Source organism: Pseudophryne corroboree, chromosome 9 (genome assembly GCF_028390025.1).
Source record: "Pseudophryne corroboree isolate aPseCor3 chromosome 9, aPseCor3.hap2, whole genome shotgun sequence".
Taxonomy (NCBI): domain Eukaryota; kingdom Metazoa; phylum Chordata; class Amphibia; order Anura; family Myobatrachidae; genus Pseudophryne; species Pseudophryne corroboree.
Window position 1 is genome coordinate 233,075,612 of NC_086452.1, and position 20,316 is coordinate 233,095,927.

Genomic DNA, 20,316 nt, shown 5'->3' on the forward strand with positions numbered 1-20,316 from the left:
ACTTCAAGACTTCTTAAACGTGCAGGAAGAAACGCTAGCAGCATGGATTGGGTGTATCTGGGGATAGGCCATCACTGCGGCCTGGATGAGGAGAAGTTAGGCTGGGAGAAGTGAGGTTGCAGTGAGCTCAACCTGGTAGACTTTTCTGATCATTGATTTCAGCCAGTACCTGTGACAGGGGGAGAAGTTTGGGTAGCTGTAGCTGCCCTGAGCCCTATGAGCTTTGGCTCCAAGAAGATTGTCTCTATAGAGCTGCAGGTGGGCAGTCCTATTAGGATCACCCTCTCGCTGTTGCTATGGTGGGAGGAAGGGACAGGGGGAGATCCAAGAGAGCAGGTGGGCTGGCACTGACTGACAAAAGATTGCCTTCTAGCAGACATGGGGCACACAGAAGGGCATTCAGGTAATAGGTTATGGAGAGGGTATGTGAAGAAAAAGCTGGTGGGCAGAGGTGCATGTGAGGGAGAAGTTGGTGGAAATTTCCATACTGCCTTTGCCTCTGGACATCACTGGAGTGTTGATCAGACATCAATATCCAGAACATCTGGACCTCAGGCAACTTGCCAAGAAGAGGTAAGAGATAATTGGGCCTGATTCTGAGTAAGAGGTTTCTGCTTTTCCATGTGGCTGCAGTATTGCACTTACTTTCATATGTTAATGAAAAAATCAGCAGAAGTAAGTCATTGTTTTAGAGACTATACATGAGGCTTTCATCATTAATGTAGGCATCTGCATCAGCTAGGGACGTGCAGTCAGGGGAGGCAGTGCCTCCCCTGTGATTAATTAGTAAAATAATACATAGAAGATACTTATGACATATATTGGTGTCATAAGTATCTTCTTGATGCAATGCCATATTTTTTATTGTATAAAATGACTTTGGGAGGCACCGATAGCAGTGCCTCCGATACATAATAGGAACGGGGAGAGTGCATGGGCGGAGCCAAGCACTGGGCTTTAAAAGCCCATTGAAAAACAGTGGGAACGGGGCACTGAAAAAAGTGCCTTGCTGACAGGGACACCACCCCCATGTCAGTGAGGCAGCTGTGATTGGACTGTGGATCTACTGCTGGATCCGCTTGTCCAATCACCCAGACGCGGCAGGAGGCGGAAGATGGGACGGGAGCAGCGGCAGGTGCTGCTCTCTCCTGTCATGCTCCATCGGCTCCGTCCCACCCTCCCGCTCACAGGCACCAGACGTCTCTCTCCTCTGGGCGGCTCTCACCTGGAAGTGTCCGGCGGCTCCGTCCTCTCCTCCCGCTGACAGCCACTTGTCCTCTGTGTGGCTCTCCCCTGTCCTTCTCCGGCGGCTCCGTCTGCACACAGCAGCAGGCAGGTTTTTTTTCCCCCTCTCTCTCTCTCTCTCTCTCTCTCAATGTGTAAAAAGGGGGACTGGCTGCCGTAATGTGTAAAAAGGGGGACGCTGTTTGCCGTAATGTGTAAAAAGGGGGGTGCTGTCTGCCGTAATGTGTAAAAAAGGGCGCGCTGTCTTCTGTAATGTGTAAAAAGTAGGGCGCTGTCTGCCGTAATGTGTAAAAAAGTGCACGCTGTCTGCCGTAATGTGTAAAAAGGGGACGTTGTCTGCCGTAATGTGTATAAAAGGGTGCGCTGTCTACCGTAATGTGTAAAAAGGGGAAGCTATCTGACATAATTTGTTTTCTCACTCTCTCTCTCTCTCTCTCTCCTTTTCCCCCCTCCTGTGGGTTGAAATTTTTATGTGTAACTTACTTATTTTCCAGGTAATGGATTCTACTGGACAAGTGGACGTGATCGGCATGGGATGTAGGTAAGTAATCTCTCTCATTTTTACAGGTATTCCCTATTCGATTCTACATGGACAAGTGTACGTGACCGGCGTGGGATGTAGGTAAGTATGTGTGAGTGTGTACGTGTGTTATAATAAAATTTTACTGTCACGGTGTGTGTGTTGTGGTTTTTTTGGGTATTTTTGTTGTTGTAGAACTACAGGTACCAGCGGACCCTTTATTTCCCCGCATGCTGGTACTTGAGGTTCTCCAAGTACCAACAAGCGGGGGAGGCTTGCTGGCCTTTGTAGTTCCACAAAAAAAAAACAATATTATTTTTTACACACATGGCTATCAGCCCGGCACCCACCGCCCAGGGGTGCTGGGGACAGCCTCGGGCTTCACCCCCGGCCCTTGGGTGCCTGGAGGGGAGGACCCCCTTGATTTAAGGGGTCCCCCCACTCCTCCAGGGAACCCCATCCAGGGGTGACTAGTTGGGGGGTGTAATGCCATGGCCGCAGAGACCTACATAAATGTGTCCTCCAGCTGTGGCATTATGTCCCTGGCTAGTGGAGCCTGGTGCTGGTTTTAAAAATACAAGGGACCCCTACATCTTTTGTCCCCCTTATATTTGGAACCAGGACCGGACTAAGAGCCCGGTGCTGGTTGTCTAAATACGGGGAACCCCTGTCCAATTTTTCCCCAGCATTTAAACAACCAGGACCAGCTCAAAGAGCCCGAGGCTGGTTATACTTAGGAGGGGGGACCTCACGCATATTTTTTTCACATCAAGTTGCTGGAAGCCCTGGACAACAAAATTGCATTCATGTCCTCCTCCCGCTCCCTTCCCAGTCCCAAACACTATTTTTTTTTATTTTTATGATGAGCAGGCAGGCAGCGGGCATTGGCGGCATCGGACTGAGATGCAAATTAGTGGCGGAGGGCTGGGTCAGTTGATGGTGGCCGCAGGCATCAGCTCAGAGGCTGTATCGGGCATTGGGTCGGCGGCGGTAGGGGTCATCGCCAGGATTCGGCGGACATTATGGTAGTGCCTCACCAGCCACTGACCTCACCACATGCCACTGGCATCAGCCCCGTGCTAATGTAAGAGATTTGCCTGGAAACAGGCATCTCTTACCCGTATGCACTACTCAGAATATCCCTGAGCTTACATACATGACATTGACACTCCCATCAGAAATAGCCGCTCCGTGCATCTTGATACTTGCCACCCAGTAATGTCTATTTCATGTTGGACTCCTTTTTGCACAAGTTGTGACATGCACGTGTCTACATGTGACTTCACACACATTGTGCAGCACATGCGCACACCATTTGTGTGATTCAGATGTACAGTATGCACAGGCAGCTTAAAAATGAGAGATGCATCTATTTTCACAAATAAGTCTTACGCAGAATAATGTCAATTATATTTAAGTACTGCAGGAGGTAGACTGAAACTTTGCCTTTCTGCCCCTGGTGGCTGGTCACATCCCCTAAAGTAATTGGTCAGGTCAAGTCAGCTTTGTGCCTTTGCCTCTTAGTGAGCCCCTATCACAACAGCGCCCCAGGGGGCCCTTCATATCCAAGCCAGAAACTGGTAAAGTACATTTTGCAGAGATGCTACCGTTAGAGCAGTGCAACAATTATTGTGTTATACTGTTGCTTCAGTATTCAGCTAAAAGCCACCCTGTACTGCATTTAAAAATGTGCCTCATTTAGGTGGTATCAATTAATTATGTTTTGTGGTAAGAGTAAAATAAAGAAAAAAGGAGAAATCCAGAAGGATAAAAAATGATAGGTAGAATTCAGAGCATAGGGAAAAATATAAAGGGAATTATTATGTATTATGTTAATTTTTAAACATTTTTGGTAGATTTTAAATCATTTTTGATGTATGTGTAAAAATTCTATTTCCTGTCATTACATAAAATACTCACCAACACAAGTTGGAATATTTTTCCATTGTCCTTTTATGCATTCTGCTGAGCTGCTCCCAGACGGTATAACAGTAAAACCATCTTTACACTGGTAGATTGCACTTTCACCATGCACGTAGACTCTGTTCCGTTCTTTAACAAATGCATTTTGAACATCTTGGGCTGTGCCACACGGAATTCCTGAATAAACAAACAGATTTTCAGACACGCAGGTATCGTGAGATCTCTGGAAACATATTTGGGATTACAGCACTAAGGCTTATGGATGATTATTAATGTGTGGTCATTAATATTTTTACACCTATCCAAGTTACTGTAATTAAGGATCACTGAATGAAAGTAATGTAACAATTATATTGAAAATAATGATTTATCTTAAAATCAACTCTTATGAACCCTGTACTGTATTTATTTATACTTTTGGCACTGTAATAGAGATTTGGCCTTGCCATTTAAATCACATTTTGAAAGATGAGCATCTGCAGATGTGTCCTCATACACCGTGCCTCAATACACCATACGGTGCGAGACACCCGGGACAACTGAGTCGCTGCAAGAGGTGTAGTGTATGTTACCATCATTTTATTTACATTTTGTGGTTTATTTGCATCGCAGATAAAGCGAAACACCACTCAATGCTGCTACAGTAGATGGGCTGCCCAGCAATTAGGGGTCTATCTACTAAGCCCTGGATATTGATAAAGTGCATTAAGGTAATGCTCCAACCAACTAGCTCTTATCTGTCATGTTTCATGGCAGTTAGGAGCTGATTGATTGGTAATTTATCTCCATCCACTTTATCTCTCTCCAAGGCTTAGCACATAGACCCCTTAGTTTTAAACACATACAAAGTTGCAGATGAGGCAGAACGGAACATGAGTAAAAGCTACAGTTGCTGCATGGTAGCACATGGTAAATTCACACACAAATGTACAAATGTTGCACAGAAAATTGATCATTGTAATCATTTGTTGCTTTCAGTTGTTTTATTTGTGCAAACAGAATGCACATTTTCAGTGAAAAATCCCCTCTTGGTGCGGAAATGGCGTGCCGGCCGAGGCTGTTCGGCACGAATAAAGCCACAGAGTATGAGGACAGATCTGTGCCCAGTTTCAGTTTCCATGCATATCACAGCAGGCTTATCTAGAAGTGAACCATTTATGTGCATGTAAAACCACTCTGCTGCACTTAAGGCGGACATGTCACCGTCACAAAACTTTACATCATATAAATATCTTAATAGACAACAAAAAGTAAACATAATTTAATTTTCTTTGTGTTATTGTTATATACTTTGTTGTTCTAAAATTTTAATGTAGCAGATTGCAAAGGGTCTGTTTAGTGTCAAATGAGTTACATTGTTGCTATTAATTTTACAGCGCGAGAGGATATTTAATGCTTCCTACTTGAGTGTGTGGAATATAAATTGATTCCTTGATTTTTATAGTTTTTAAATGTATTAAATTGTTTATTAATTGAAGTAAAAATCTATTCATTTATAAAGCAGATTCTATGGTTACTTATTGCAGTTTTGAGTAAAAGCAGACACCAAATTACATTAAAACATCCAAATATAAAGGTATACAATTACACCAAAGCGCACCACTTTTCTTTTTCTTTTTGTTTCAGTTGTTTGAGGATTTGGCTAATCCTTTAGTGTGTGCAGCTGGTGTTTAATTAATTAATCATTATTGACTAATTTGCGCCGGGATTTGGGGTGTGTTCATCTCTAAAAAAATCCTTATATACTTTGTTCTATACTCACATTCTTACATATCTATATAAGTCAACATCTGGACCGATAATAAAAAAAACGAATATGAGTAAAAATAATATGTCCATACAGTAGTAGAAAATTCACAGTCTATTCAGAGGAAATTGAAATTGTGGTGTATATAGTTCTCATTGCTGTATATGTATTCTGGTGGAAGGTTACAACAGATCTTATTTTGTATTTGTATTAGTTGGTGTATGAATCTATTTCAGACTTGCCTACTTTTGAAAAAGCATATCAGGGAGATTGTGAAAGTAACACCTGTCAGCACGGGCGCGTACTGCTACATCGGAGAGGCGTGTCATAAAAATGACTTACATCCAAATGTAAATGAGCTCCAGAGTTAGTAAGATCTATTTGTTGAATAAAAGACAGTGATATTTTGCAGGATTTGTTCGTGTACTGTGTTTTACAAGAGGATCCATATACTGTAAGTGGCCATAGGGATCATTTTGCCTTATAACCAATGCAGGGAAATGGCACTTGAATGTATGTATCTCTGATTTATTTTTCCCCCAATAATGTAATAGCTACATAATGGGGGTAAGCTACAATCAGGGAGATTGCTGGACTTTTCAGGGAGTGAGGGAGATTGCTGCTATTTCAGGGAGTCTCCTGCAGAATGAGGGAGGGTAGGCACCTATGATCTATTTCTGTGCTCTTTAGTTTCCTGTTCTTCTCCAGTAAAGAATCATGCAACACTCCCTGTGTCCTGGTTACATTAAAAACTCTTATTGAAATATAAGTAACAGATTTAACACTGGCGACGAGGACTAAACTGTTCTTCAGCATGGCTCCAGGTATCAGTGGAGCACCAGTGGGCTGACACAGTACAATCATGGGGTGAAAACAGGGTCAACTCATTCAGACTGCCAGCAGCACCTAACTTGAATAAAAGGAGCACGTGGGTTATATCTTCATTTTCTAAGGAAGGTAGGACAAAGTATACAGGAATAATGTCAGGATATATTGGCACAATAGCTGCATTTGATGGTACTATAGAGGACTGAGCTACATATATTGAGTGAGTAGATCTATACTGTTCTGCTAATTCAGTGGATGGTGACAAGAAGGTTCCAGTTTTACTCAGTGTAATGGGTGCCCACAGAGCCGGCCTTAGGCATAGGAAACTAGGCAATTGCCTAGGGCATCTGGTATGCCTAGGGGCACAAGCAGCTTCTGCTGATTAAAATGATATGTGGCATGCCTATATTCTGTATGTAGCATTTTGTATGCAGAGACAGTCACAGTCGCACACTGTATATAGGCATGCTGCATATAATTTTAATCAGCGGAAGCTGCTTGTGTATTCTTGCCACATAGCAATGCAAATAAGATGCATTTTCATAAAAAAATAGGCACCCAACGTTAGCAAAGCTGCCAGATGACTCACGCCAGGAACTATATGTGTCATTATGTGTATAAGGGCATTAATAATGTGTAACATATGTGTAAGGGGCACTATGTGTGTCATTATGTGTATACGGGCACTAATAATGTGTGGCATATGTGTAAGGGACATTATGTGTGTCATTATGTGTAGAAATGCATTACCAATGTGTGGCATTATGTGTTTAAGGTGCTCTACTGTGTGGCGTAACGTATAGAGAGGGCACTACTGTGTCATCGAATGTGAATAAGGAGCAATTCAGTACGATGTTATGTGAATGAGGGGCACTACTGTAAGGAGTAACGTATATAAGGTAAAGTGGTACTACTGTGTGATGTAATGGGAATAAGGGACACTATCGTATGATAAATTGTAAATAAAGTTGCACCACTGTGAGGCATAAGTTGAATTGGAGGTACTATTGTGTGGCCATGCCCCTTGCCAGCAAAAACACATACCTTTTTGCCCTGGTGCTGGGAATGGGGTACAGGGTCAGAGGTGGAACTAGCGGGGGTGCTAGGGGGCACCAGCCAAGATCTTGCCTATGGCATCATATTGGTTAGGGCCGGCTCTCGGTGCCTAAACATACAGTCTGCTGAGGAGTTTAATAGCACCTAAGAAGCCAGCCAACAAGTCCTTTACTGACATTGTGGACATTTTACAAAAGCACTTAAACCCTAAACCATTAGTGATTGCTGAAAGATTCAGGTTTCACAGAAGGAATCAATGTGAAAGTGAAAGTATTTCTGAGGAGGTTATCTGAACACTGTGCATTTGGAGCAGGGTTATCAGATGCTCTAAGAGACCGTTTAGTTTGTGGGATGAAAAGTGCAAGTACACAAAAGAAATTGCTGGCTGAGCCTGACCTGACCTTAGAGCGAGCACTGTCCATAGCTATTTCACTGGAGACCGCTACCAGGGATGCATCAGAATTGCAGCAAAAGGCACCAGAATGTACTGCCAATCCAGTTCATTGGTAAAAGTCCTCACATGATGCCATTCAGTGCTGGTTTAAAGACAAAGTGTGTAGAAAATGTAAGAAAAGAGGCCATATTGAAAGAGTGTGCCAGTCTGGGAAAACACCAAAATGCTCGCAAGTATCCAAAGTCCCCGGGAGAAAACATACAACATCCCAGGTGCATAAAGTAGCCAACAATGAATCAGACTCTACTGATAGTACTGGTACAGAAAAAGGGTTATGCAGCCTAGAGATGCACTCTATGATGGCAAAAGAGCGTCAAGTGATTTGGGTCACTTTGGAAGTAGCAGGTATTGACTTTAGAATGGAATTAGACACACGCTCTGCTCTGTCAGTGTTAAATGCAAGTGACTACAAACGCCTGTTTGCTGCTATTCCTTTAAAGAAAACATCCATTACACTTCGCACATATGCAGGTGAACTGGTGTCCCCATTGGGAAAAATAAAAGTTTATGTGAAATACAAAGGCAATACCCATAAGCTGTATTTGTACATACTTCCACATGGTGGACCGGCATTATTGGGCCGCGAATGGATAAGGAAAATCCAACTTGACTGGCATTCCATTCACAGGCTACAATCTACTGCATCTGATGTATCCAACAATGATGCACCTATTCAGGAACTTTCTAAATTGCCGCACAACCCATTTTCCAACCAGGGATAGGCACGTTAAAGGACATTAAGGCCAGTATAGAGTTGGATCCACATGCCGTTCCAAGGTTTTGTAAAGCTCGCACAATACCTTATGCCATCTGACCAGTGGTTGAGGAGGAACTACGAAAACTGGAAGACTCTGGTATACTCTCCCCAGTGGAATTGAGTGAATGGGCTACGCCCATAGTTCCGATAGTAAAGAAATACAAAATGGCAAGTATCCGTATTTGCGGAGATTTCAAAATGACAATAAATCCAGTACTACGGACTGTGCAGTATCCTTTGCCTAAACTAAAGGATATCTTTGCAGCTCTCTCAGGGGCGACCACTTCTCCAAAATTGACCTAACTCAAGTGTACTTGCAAATGGAAATTGAGGAGGCATCTAAGAAATATTTAACCATCAATACTCACGAAGGTTTATTACAATATAACCGTCTTGTGTTTGGACTTTCTTCTGCCCCAGCATTATGGCAGAGAGCAATGGATCAAGTCCTACAAGGAATACCAGGTACGCAATGTTACCTGGATGATATAATTGTAACAGCCAAAGATGATGTGGACCATTTAATTAATTTTGAAAAAGTATTAACCCGACTACAGGAATATGGACTCAGAGTAAATAAAGATAAATGTGCATTTTTCCAAGAAAGCATTCCATATTGTGGACATGTGATTGATAGAGAAGGCCTGCACAAATCAAATGATAAAATTGAGGCTGTACTACAAGCACCCCAGCCACAGTCTGTGTCACAACTGAGATCTTACCTGGGCCTAGTTAATTATTATCACAAGTTCTTACCAGACCTCTCCACAGTAATACACCCGCTAAATGCCCTACTACAGAAAAATGCACAATGGAAGTGGACAAAAGACTGTGAGAAAGCATTCTCAGAAACAAAAAGATTGATTACATCTGAGAAATTTCTTACTCATTTTGATCAGGAAATACCCATCAGGCTAGCGTGTGATGCGTCACCGTACGGCACTGGAGCAGTGTTATCACATCAACTGAGAGATGGTAGCGAGAAGTCAATAGTGTTTGCTTAACGGTCTTTGACAGTGGCAGAGAAGAATTATGCGCAAATTGACCGAGAGGCCTTAAGTTTAGTATGGGGAGTGAAGAAATGTAATAAATTTTTGTATGGGCAAAGGTTTACATTAATTACGGATCATCAACCACTGGTATCAATTTTTAACCCACACAAGGAAGTCCCAGCCATGACTGCAGCTCGGCTTCCACGTTGGTCATTATTCCTGGGTGCTCATACATACGACATTGAGTTTAAAGGAACAAAACTACATGGCAACGCTGATGGTCTATCGTGTTCTCCCTTGCCCCAAAGTGAGGAGGACAGTGATGGAGACCCCCTGAAAGTGTATCAGTGGGTACATATTCACTTTACTGGTCCATTCATGGATTGTATGTTTCTTATTGCAGTGGACGCTCATTCAAAATGGCCAGAGGTAATAAAGATGAAATCCACTACTTCTGAGAAAACAATTGCTGTGCTGTGAACCATCTTTGCTAGAAATGTGTTCAGTGCATATAGATATTCTTTCTCACAATGGCGCATATCAGAAAAAGATGTTTTTCAAAAAAAGTCCTTACTCCAATTATTTGAAATAGGTCCACAGCTTCTTTTATCATGTAGTGGGTCAATTCTCCTCAGTATGGATGATGAATTATCAATCTCAAAGAGAAGAAATGACAGATCTGGTGCAATATTGTCTGATCAAATGAGCAGAGTGTATTTTATTAAACTCACATTGAAATCATATAAACAAGCCTGTCACCACAATTAGTGGGTAGGGATCGTCACGGATGTCAGGTCCCCTTCTATTAGTCGTCCCAAATCAGGGTTCAGCGACAGAGAAACAAGTTCTCAAACTCAAAAAAGAAGAACAACGAAGTCTAGTGCAATATTGTCTGATCAAGATAAGCAGGATAAATTTATTACATTAAACTCACATAAAAACATGAAATACAAGCATATCACCACAAATTGTGGGTGGGAATCATCACAGATGTCAAACTCCACTCTATTACCCGTCCCAGATTGTAATGGGGTTCAGAGGCTGAAAGCCCGGGATTCTTTCACCTCGTCTGGTAAATGGTGGATATATGATGTTGATCCCTGGAGTTGGTCTCACCAGCACCTAAAGCTTTTCGGACAACACGTCCTTCCTCAGAGGCATGGTGAGAGTACAATGGGCTCTTATATTTATACCCCTTCTAATTGACTAATTGGGCTTAATTTTCCCGCCAGTACGCCCTGAATGACATCATTAAAATGCACCACATCTATCAGAATAACATCACTTCCTGTTTTCAATAAATACTCCTGTCTATTTTCCGCTATCCACGGCCAAAATCGCTCCGTTTCACTTCCGGCGGAAGTGACGTATCTTCTCAGCGCTGGTTCCGGAAGTTGAACATGCGTTCCACCAGTCTTCTCATAGCACGTCCGTAATCGAGTAATGCGTTCCACCAGTTCTCTCCTTTCACATCCGGATGTTGTATCTTCAGCTCTCCGGCGGAAAGGAAATGAAGACAGTCAATATTATGTTCCGTCCATTTTCAAAGGATTTTAAAGTGCGGTGCATTCCAAGTAATAAAAAAGTCCCGAAAGAGTCCATAAATAATCCATAAAAACATAGAAAAGAGAGATAAACTCGTATTAAAAATATATTCATAAAAACCATTTTATTTCAAATTCCCCATTTAGACCATTTGGGACCAAAGTATTCAATTTAAAAATCCACCTCATTTCTGTTTTAGCAAGTTTAGATTCAAGGTTCCTATCCTTCCAATTTGTTTGAATTGTCTGTATACCGAAAAACGATCTGATTTCATTGGGATTACAGTTATGTTTTAATTTAAAGTGCATAGAGAAAGTATGGGTCTCTAACCCCTTTTTTACATTATAAATGTGTTCTGCAAGGCGTGTTTTTAAATTTCTCGTGGTTTTACCAACATAAAACATCCCACATTTACACTCCATTACATAAACCACGTTTTTCGTGTTGCATGTAATGAAGTCCCTTATTGGGTATTTCATTCCATTAATCTCAAATTCCTTAATTTTGGACTCCCCTTTCACATTGCGACACATAACACATATCCCACATCTGTGGAACCCCTGAGTCCGCGTGCTTGTTCTCTTATTAACCTCTATTGCACTATGAACCAATGAGTCTTTTAACGTCTTGGCTCGTCTATAAATAAAAGAAGGTTTATCCGGTAATTGATTGGTTAATATGGGATCTTCTTTTAAAATATACCAGTGTTTCCTAAAAACAGACTCAATTTCTTTATGGTGATTACTAAAATTACATAAAAACGCCCACTGTTGGGTGTTTCGTGGTTCTTTAATTCGATTAATATCTAATAATTGGCTCCTCTCCATCATTTCAGCCTTTTCACGTGCAGCTTTCACTTTCTTTATATCATATCCCTTATCATCAAATCGTGATTCTATTTCATTAAATTGTTGTATGCAAACTTCACTATCCGTACAGTTCCTCTTAATACGTAGGAACTGTCCATAAGGAACCCCATCAAGCCAGTTGTCGTGATGCATACTTGTCCTGTCTATGTACGCATTAGAATCTGTACTTTTCCTAAAGGTTCTTGTTTTTAATGTACCATTCTGGTTGTAGATTGAAAGATCTAAAAAATTAATCTCAGTCTGACTAATTGAAAAAGTCAGTCTGATATTGGCATCATTATTATTCAGAAATTTACAAAAATTACTGAGACTGTCTTCCGTATTGTTCCATATAAACAAGACATCGTCTATGTACCTCCGCCATGTCACCAGGCCCGCCCCCAGCTGGTCATCCTTCCAGATGACAGATTCCTCCCAAAATGCCATAAACAAATTAGCATAGCTGGGGGCAAACCTGGTGCCCATGGCGGTGCCCACATACTGGACATAATAGATACCATTAAAATAAAAATAATTATTTTTCAGAATAAATCTGATATCCCTCAAAATAAATTCCTTAATTTCCTGAGACATATTGGATTTTTCTAAAAAATATGTAACAGCACGTATACCAATATCCATATCAATAATTGTGTACAGAGTGGACACATCTCCACTGATCAAGAAATAACTTTCCTTCCAATCGACTTTTTCTACAATGTTAAGTACATCTCTGGTGTCCTTCAAAAATGCCCTAGTTTGTTTCACTAGTGGTTGGAGATAAAAATCAATTACCGCAGATAGATTGGATGTTAGACTATTTATGCCGGCTATGATTGGTCTTCCGGGAGGGTGGAGGGGGTCCTTGTGGATTTTTGGGAGGACATATATAGTCGGTGTTGATGGAGATTTTATATTCATAAACTCGAATTCAGATTTTGTAATTGCTCCATTTTGCAATGACTCATTCAGGAATAGCTGTAATTCCTTCATAATTCTAAGAGTGGGGTCACTTTTAAGTTTTTTATAGGTGTCCCCATTATCTGATTGTTTCATAATCTCCAACATATATGCCTCTTTGTCCATTAGGACCGCCCCTCCACCCTTATCTGACGGCTTAATAATAAGATTTTTATCATCCCTAAGGGAACTCAATGCTTGAAATTCCCTTTTAGTGAGGTTACATTTTCTTTTGCTTTTCTTCTGTAAAAGTACCTCTACCTCCTTATTTACTACTTTACTAAAACATTCAATGAAACTACCTCTTTGATGTGTAGGGAAAAAGGTTGATTTAGGTTTGAATATTGAACAAAGAGGCATATATGTTGGAGATTATGAAACAATTAGATAATGGGGACACCTATAAAAAACTTAAAAGTGACCCCACTCTTAGAATTATGAAGGAATTACAGCTATTCCTGAATGAGTCATTGCAAAATGGAGCAATTACAAAATCTGAATTCGAGTTTATGAATATAAAATCTCCATCAACACCGACTATATATGTCCTCCCAAAAATCCACAAGGACCCCCTCCACCCTCCCGGAAGACCAATCATAGCCGGCATAAATAGTCTAACATCCAATCTATCTGCGGTAATTGATTTTTATCTCCAACCACTAGTGAAACAAACTAGGGCATTTTTGAAGGACACCAGAGATGTACTTAACATTGTAGAAAAAGTCGATTGGAAGGAAAGTTATTTCTTGATCAGTGGAGATGTGTCCACTCTGTACACAATTATTGATATGGATATTGGTATACGTGCTGTTACATATTTTTTAGAAAAATCCAATTTGTCTTAAGGAATTTATTTTGAGGGGTATCAGATTTATTCTGAAAAATAATTATTTTTATTTTAATGGTATCTATTATGTCCAGAATGTGGGCACCGCCATGGGCACCAGGTTCGCCCCCAGCTATGCTAATTTGTTTATGGCATTTTGGGAGGAATCTGTCATCTGGAAGGATGACCAGCTGGGGGCGGGCCTGGTGACATGGCGGAGGTACATAGACGATGTCTTGTTTATATGGAACAATACGGAAGACAGTCTCAGTAATTTTTGTAAATTTCTGAATAATAATGATGCCAATATCAGACTGACTTTTTCAATTAGTCAGACTGAGATTAATTTTTTAGATCTTTCAATCTACAACCAGAATGGTACATTAAAAACAAGAACCTTTAGGAAAAGTACAGATTCTAATGTGTACATAGACAGGACAAGTATGCATCACGACAACTGGCTTGATGGGGTTCCTTATGGACAGTTCCTACGTATTAAGAGGAACTGTACGGATAGTGAAGTTTGCATACAACAATTTAATGAAATAGAATCACGATTTGAGGATAAGGGATATGATATAAAGAAAGTGAAAGCTGCACGTGAAAAGGCTGAAATGATGGAGAGGAGCCAATTATTAGATATTAATCGAATTAAAGAACCACGAAACACCCAACAGTGGGCGTTTTTATGTAATTTTAGTAATCACCATAAAGAAATTGAGTCTGTTTTTAGGAAACACTGGTATATTTTAAAAGAAGATCCCATATTAACCAATCAATTACCGGATAAACCTTCTTTTATTTATAGACGAGCCAAGACGTTAAAAGACTCATTGGTTCATAGTGCAATAGAGGTTAATAAGAGAACAAGCACGCGGACTCAGGGGTTCCACAGATGTGGGATATGTGTTATGTGTCGCAATGTGAAAGGGGAGTCCAAAATTAAGGAATTTGAGATTAATGGAATGAAATACCCAATAAGGGACTTCATTACATGCAACACGAAAAACGTGGTTTATGTAATGGAGTGTAAATGTGGGATGTTTTATGTTGGTAAAACCACGAGAAATTTAAAAACACGCCTTGCAGAACACATTTATAATGTAAAAAAGGGGTTAGAGACCCATACTTTCTCTATGCACTTTAAATTAAAACATAACTGTAATCCCAATGAAATCAGATCGTTTTTCGGTATACAGACACTTCAAACAAATTGGAAGGATAGGAACCTTGAATCTAAACTTGCTAAAACAGAAATGAGGTGGATTTTTAAATTGAATACTTTGGTCCCAAATGGTCTAAATGGGGAATTTGAAATAAAATGGTTTTTATGAATATATTTTTAATACGAGTTTATCTCTCTTTTCTATGTTTTTATGGATTATTTATGGACTCTTTCGGGACTTTTTTATTACTTGGAATGCACCGCACTTTAAAATCCTTTGAAAATGGACGGAACATAATATTGACTGTCTTCATTTCCTTTCCGCCGGAGAGCTGAAGATACAACATCCGGATGTGAAAGGAGAGAACTGGTGGAACGCATTACTCGATTACGGACGTGCTATGAGAAGACTGGTGGAACGCATGTTCAACTTCCGGAACCAGCGCTGAGAAGATACGTCACTTCCGCCGGAAGTGAAACGGAGCGATTTTGGCCGTGGATAGCGGAAAATAGACAGGAGTATTTATTGAAAACAGGAAGTGATGTTATTCTGATAGATGTGGTGCATTTTAATGATATCATTCAGGGCGTACTGGCGGGAAAATTAAGCCCAATTAGTCAATTAGATGGGGTATAAATATAAGAGCCCATTGTACTCTCACCATGCCTCTGAGGAAGGACGTGTTGTCCGAAAAGCTTTAGGTGCTGGTGAGACCAACTCCAGGGATCAACATCACTATATCCACCATTTACCAGACGAGGTGAAAGAATCCCGGGCTTTCGGCCTCTGAACCCCATTACAATCTGGGACGGGTAATAGAGTGGAGTTTGACATCTGTGATGATTCCCACCCACAATTTGTGGTGATATGCTTGTATTTCATGTTTTTATGTGAGTTTAATGTAATAAATTTATCCTGCTTATCTTGATCAGACAATATTGCACTAGACTTCGTTGTTCTTCTTTTTTGAGTTTGAGAACTTGTTTCTCGGTCGCTGAACCCTGATTTGGGACGAGTAATAGAAGGGGACCTGACATCCGTGACGATCCCTACCCACTAATTGTGGTGACAGGCTTGTTTATATGATTTCAATGTGAGTTTAATAAAATACACTCTGCTCATTTGATCAGACAATATTGCACCAGATCTGTCATTTCTTCTCTTTGAGATTGAGAATTCATCATCCATACTGAGGAGAATTGACCCACTACATGATAAAAGAAGCTGTGGACCTATTTCAAATAATTGGAGTAAGGACTTTTTTTGAAAAACATCTTTTTCTGATATGCGCCATTGTGAGAAAGAATATCTATATGCATTGTAATTATTGTGGTGAAGTTGTGAGACACTACTTTTTCTTATAGGCTGCTATTCAGAGCTAGCGCATCCGTTATCAAAACTATTTGTAGAAATGTGTTCAGTGACAATGGGCCACAGTTTGTGTCCATGGAATTCAAAAAGTTCATGCAATAAAATGGAATTAAGCATTTTACATCAGCTCCACACCATCCAGCCACTAACGGTTTGGCTGAGAGATTTGTTCAAACATTCAAAAAAGCTATCAAGTCCATGCACCATGAACATCTACCTTTGCAACACAAGATTGACAACTTCTTGTTTATATATCGTAGGACTGAGCACTCCACTACCGGTCAGCCTCCTGCGGTGCTATTTATGCAACGGAACTTACGGTCTCAGTGGGACTTGATAAAACCGGATGTAAGGCGGAAGGTACATAAGAAACAGTTTCAATCAGTTTATCAGAAACCTACTCGGTTCTTCCACATTGGCCAAGAGGTTCTGGTCCGTGATTATAGATGAGACAAATGGCAACCGGGAATAGTTTCTTCCAAATCCGGCCCTCTGATGTACGTGATTGAAATTGGAGGAGAATTGTGGCGTCGCCACATTTATCAAATCTTTGAGGCTGGGAGACAAACTGACTGTACGTCAACAGCTGGACAAAGTCAAGCCAGTGATGTGGGGGTTTATGTATACCCCTCTGGAACTGATACAGAGACTGTTCCTGACACTGTGGAGGAAATGTACCCCTCTGGGTCAGATACAGAGACTGTTCCCAAACCTGCTATGGAGTCACCTGAGCATGAGGTTCCCTTAGTAACAACTGATCCTGAACCTTCTAGTGTGATTTCTGTGGAGCAGCCAGTCACTCTGGGAGTTAAACATCGGAATCCAGACAGAGTTCGTAAGGCACCTCAAAGGCTCGATTTGTAGCCTTCTGGGGTAACATATACATTGCTTAGTGCTAACATTTTCATGTCTGCATTTATCTAAGTTGGGAGGAGTGTGGTGTATATAGTTCTCATTGCTGTATATGTGTTCTGGTGGAAGGTTACAATGGATCTTATTTTGTATTTGTATTAGTTGGTGTATGAATCTATTTCTGTGTTCTTTAGTTTCCTGTTCTTCTCAAGTAAAGAAGCATGCAACACTCCCTGTGTCCTGGTTACATTAAAAACTCTTATTGAAATATAAGTATCAGATTTAACAGAAATAATTTCAGAGATTAAATTGTAGATGAAAGCCATTTTGGTTAATGGATATATTAGAGATCAAGAAGTATATTTACTGTTTTCGATGTGGTTTTGAAATCGCTGCAAATCACCAGCAGATTGAAGCATCAAACCTCTGAATTATGCTTTGAGATGTGTAGTGTAGTTTCCATGGAAACAGAACATACCCAAACGTATTGGCTTCAAGTGGCACTGAGCCTAAACTTTGATCTTTCTGCCTTATTTGGATCCCAAAATGAGGCAAACTGTAATATTCCCACTTTTCCAGCATCAGATCTCGCGTGTTTTGGATTACATATTAAAGTCCCTACTTCATGATCAGGAGCCATTTTACACAGGAGACCAGAGCGAGAGGGTGTGAGACTGTGGACTGCAGCACTGTGAGGCACTAAACGCTATTAGAAGTTAGACTGGAGCACTGTGTTAACTTAAAGCCAGTAAATGGCCACCATGATATTTAAAAAAAAAAAATAAGAATTTACTTACCGATAATTCTATTTCTCGTAGTCCGTAGTGGATGCTGGGAACTCCGTAAGGACCATGGGGAATAGCGGCTCCGCAGGAGTCTGGGCACATCTAAAAGAAAGCTTTAGGACTATCTGGTGTGCACTGGCTCCTCCCCCTATGACCCTCCTCCAAGCCTCAGTTAGGATACTGTGCCCGGACGAGCGTACACAATAAGGAAGGATTTTGAATCCCGGGTAAGACTCATACCAGCCACACCAATCACACCATACAACTTGTGATCTGAACCCAGTTAACAGTATGATAGCGTAGGAGCCTCTGAAAAGATGGCTCACAACAATAATAACCCGATTTTTGTAATAATAACTATATACAAGTATTGCAGCCAATCCGCACTTGGGATGGGCGCCCAGCATCCACTATGGACTACGAGAAAAAGAATTATCGGTAAGTAAATTCTTATTTTCTCTGACGTCCTAGTGGATGCTGGGAACTCCGTAAGGACCATGGGGATTATACCAAAGCTCCCAAACGGGCGGGAGAGTGCGGATGACTCTGCAACACCGAATGAGAGAACTCCAGGTCCTCCTCAGCCAGGGTATCGAATTTGTAGAATTTAGCAAACGTGTTTGCCCCTGACCAAGTAGCTGCTCGGCAAAGTTGTAAAGCCGAGACCCCTCGGGATGCCGCCCAAGATGAGCCCCCTTCCTAGAGGAATGGGCTTTTACAGATTTTGGCTGTGGCAGGCCTGCCACAGAATGTGCAAGCTGGATTGTACTACAGATCCATTGCACAATAGTCTGCTTAGAAGCAGGAGCACCCAGCTTGTTGGGTGCATACAGGATAAACAGCGAGTCAGATTTTCTGACTCCAGCCGTCCTGGAAACTTATATTTTCAGGGCCCTGACAACGTCTAGCAACTTGGAGTCCTCCAAGTCCCTAGTAGCCGCAGGCACCACAAAAGGCTGGTTCAGGTGAACGCTGAAACCACCTAAGGGAGAAACTGAGGACGAGTCCTCAATTCCGCCCTGTCTGAATGGAAAATCAGATAAGGGCTTTTACCGGATAAAGCCGCCAATTCTGACACGCGCCTGGCTCAGGCCAGGGCCAACAGCATGACCACTTTCCCTGTGAGATATTTTAACTCCACAGATTTAAGTGGGTCAAATCAATGTGACTTTTGGAACCCAAAAACTACATTGAGATCCCAAAATGCCACTGGAGGCACAAAAGGAGGCTGTATGTGCAGTACCCCTTTTACAAACGTCTGAACTTCAGGGACTGAAGCTAGTTCTATTTTGGAAGAAAATTGACAGAGCCGAAATTTGAACCTTAAATGGACCCCAATTTCAGGCCCATAGACACTCCTGTTTGCAGGAAATGTAGGAATCGACCCAGTTGAATTTCCTCCGTCGGGCCTACTGGCCTCGCACCACGCAACATATTTTCGCCAAATGCGGTGATAATGTTTTTCGGTTACATCCTTCCTGGCTTTGATCAGGATAGGGATGACTTCATCCAGAATGCCTTTTTTCCTTCAGGATCCGGCGTTCAACCGCCATGCCGTCAAACGCATCCGCGGTAAGTCTTGGAACAGACAGGGTCCTTGCTGGAGCAGGTCCCTTCTTAGAGGTAGAGGCCACGGATCCTCCGTGAGCATCTCTTGAAGTTCCGGTTACCAAGTCCTTCTTGGCCAATCCGGAGCCACGAATATAGTGCTTACTCCTCTCCATCTTATCAATCTCAGTACCTTGGGTATGAGAGGCAGAGGAGGGAACACATACACTGACTAGTACACCCACAGTGTTACCAGAGCGTGTACAGCTATTGCCTGAGGGTCCCTTGACCTGGCGCAATACCTGTCGAATTTTTCCCAACGGTTTATAATCATGTGGAAGACTTCTGTGTGAAGTCCCCACTCTCCCGGGTGGAGGTCGTGTTGAGGAAATCTGCTTCCCAGTTTTCCACTCCCGGAATGAATATTGCTGACAGTGCTATCACATGATTTTCCGCCCAGCGAAGAATCCTTGCAGCTTCTGCCATTGCACTCCTGCTTCTTGTGCCACCCTGTCTGTTTACGTGGGTGACTGCCATGATGTTGTCCGACTGGATCAACACCGGCTGACCTTGAAGCAGAGGTTCTTGCTAAGCTTAGAGCATTGTAAATGGCCCTTAGCTTCAGGATATTTATGTGAAGTGATGTCTCCAGGCTTGACCATAAGCCCTGGATATTCCTTCCCTGTGTGACTGCTCCCCAGCCTCGCAGGCTGACATCCGTGATCACCAGGACCCAGTCCTGAATGCCGAATCTGCGGCCCTCTAGAAAATGAGCACTCTGCAACCACCACAGAAGGGATACCCTTGTCCTTGGTGACAGGGTTATCCGCTGATGCATCTGAAGATGCGACCCGGACCTTTTGTCCAGTAAGTCCCACTGGAAAGTTCTTACG

General features: G+C 41.8%; 1 protein-coding gene across 4 annotated transcripts in view; it reads right to left on the reverse strand.

Moving 5' to 3' along the window:
• The window catches only part of LOC134957932 (complement factor H-like), a 1,300,757-nt gene that overhangs the window by 419,650 nt on the left and 860,791 nt on the right, over positions 1 to 20,316 (reverse strand). For all 4 annotated transcript variants that reach the window (XM_063940180.1, XM_063940181.1, XM_063940178.1 and 1 more), the window contains one exon: positions 3,686 to 3,865. In XM_063940180.1, coding sequence (XP_063796250.1) covers positions 3,686 to 3,865 — 180 coding nt within the window. The remainder of the gene's footprint in view (positions 1 to 3,685; positions 3,866 to 20,316) is intronic.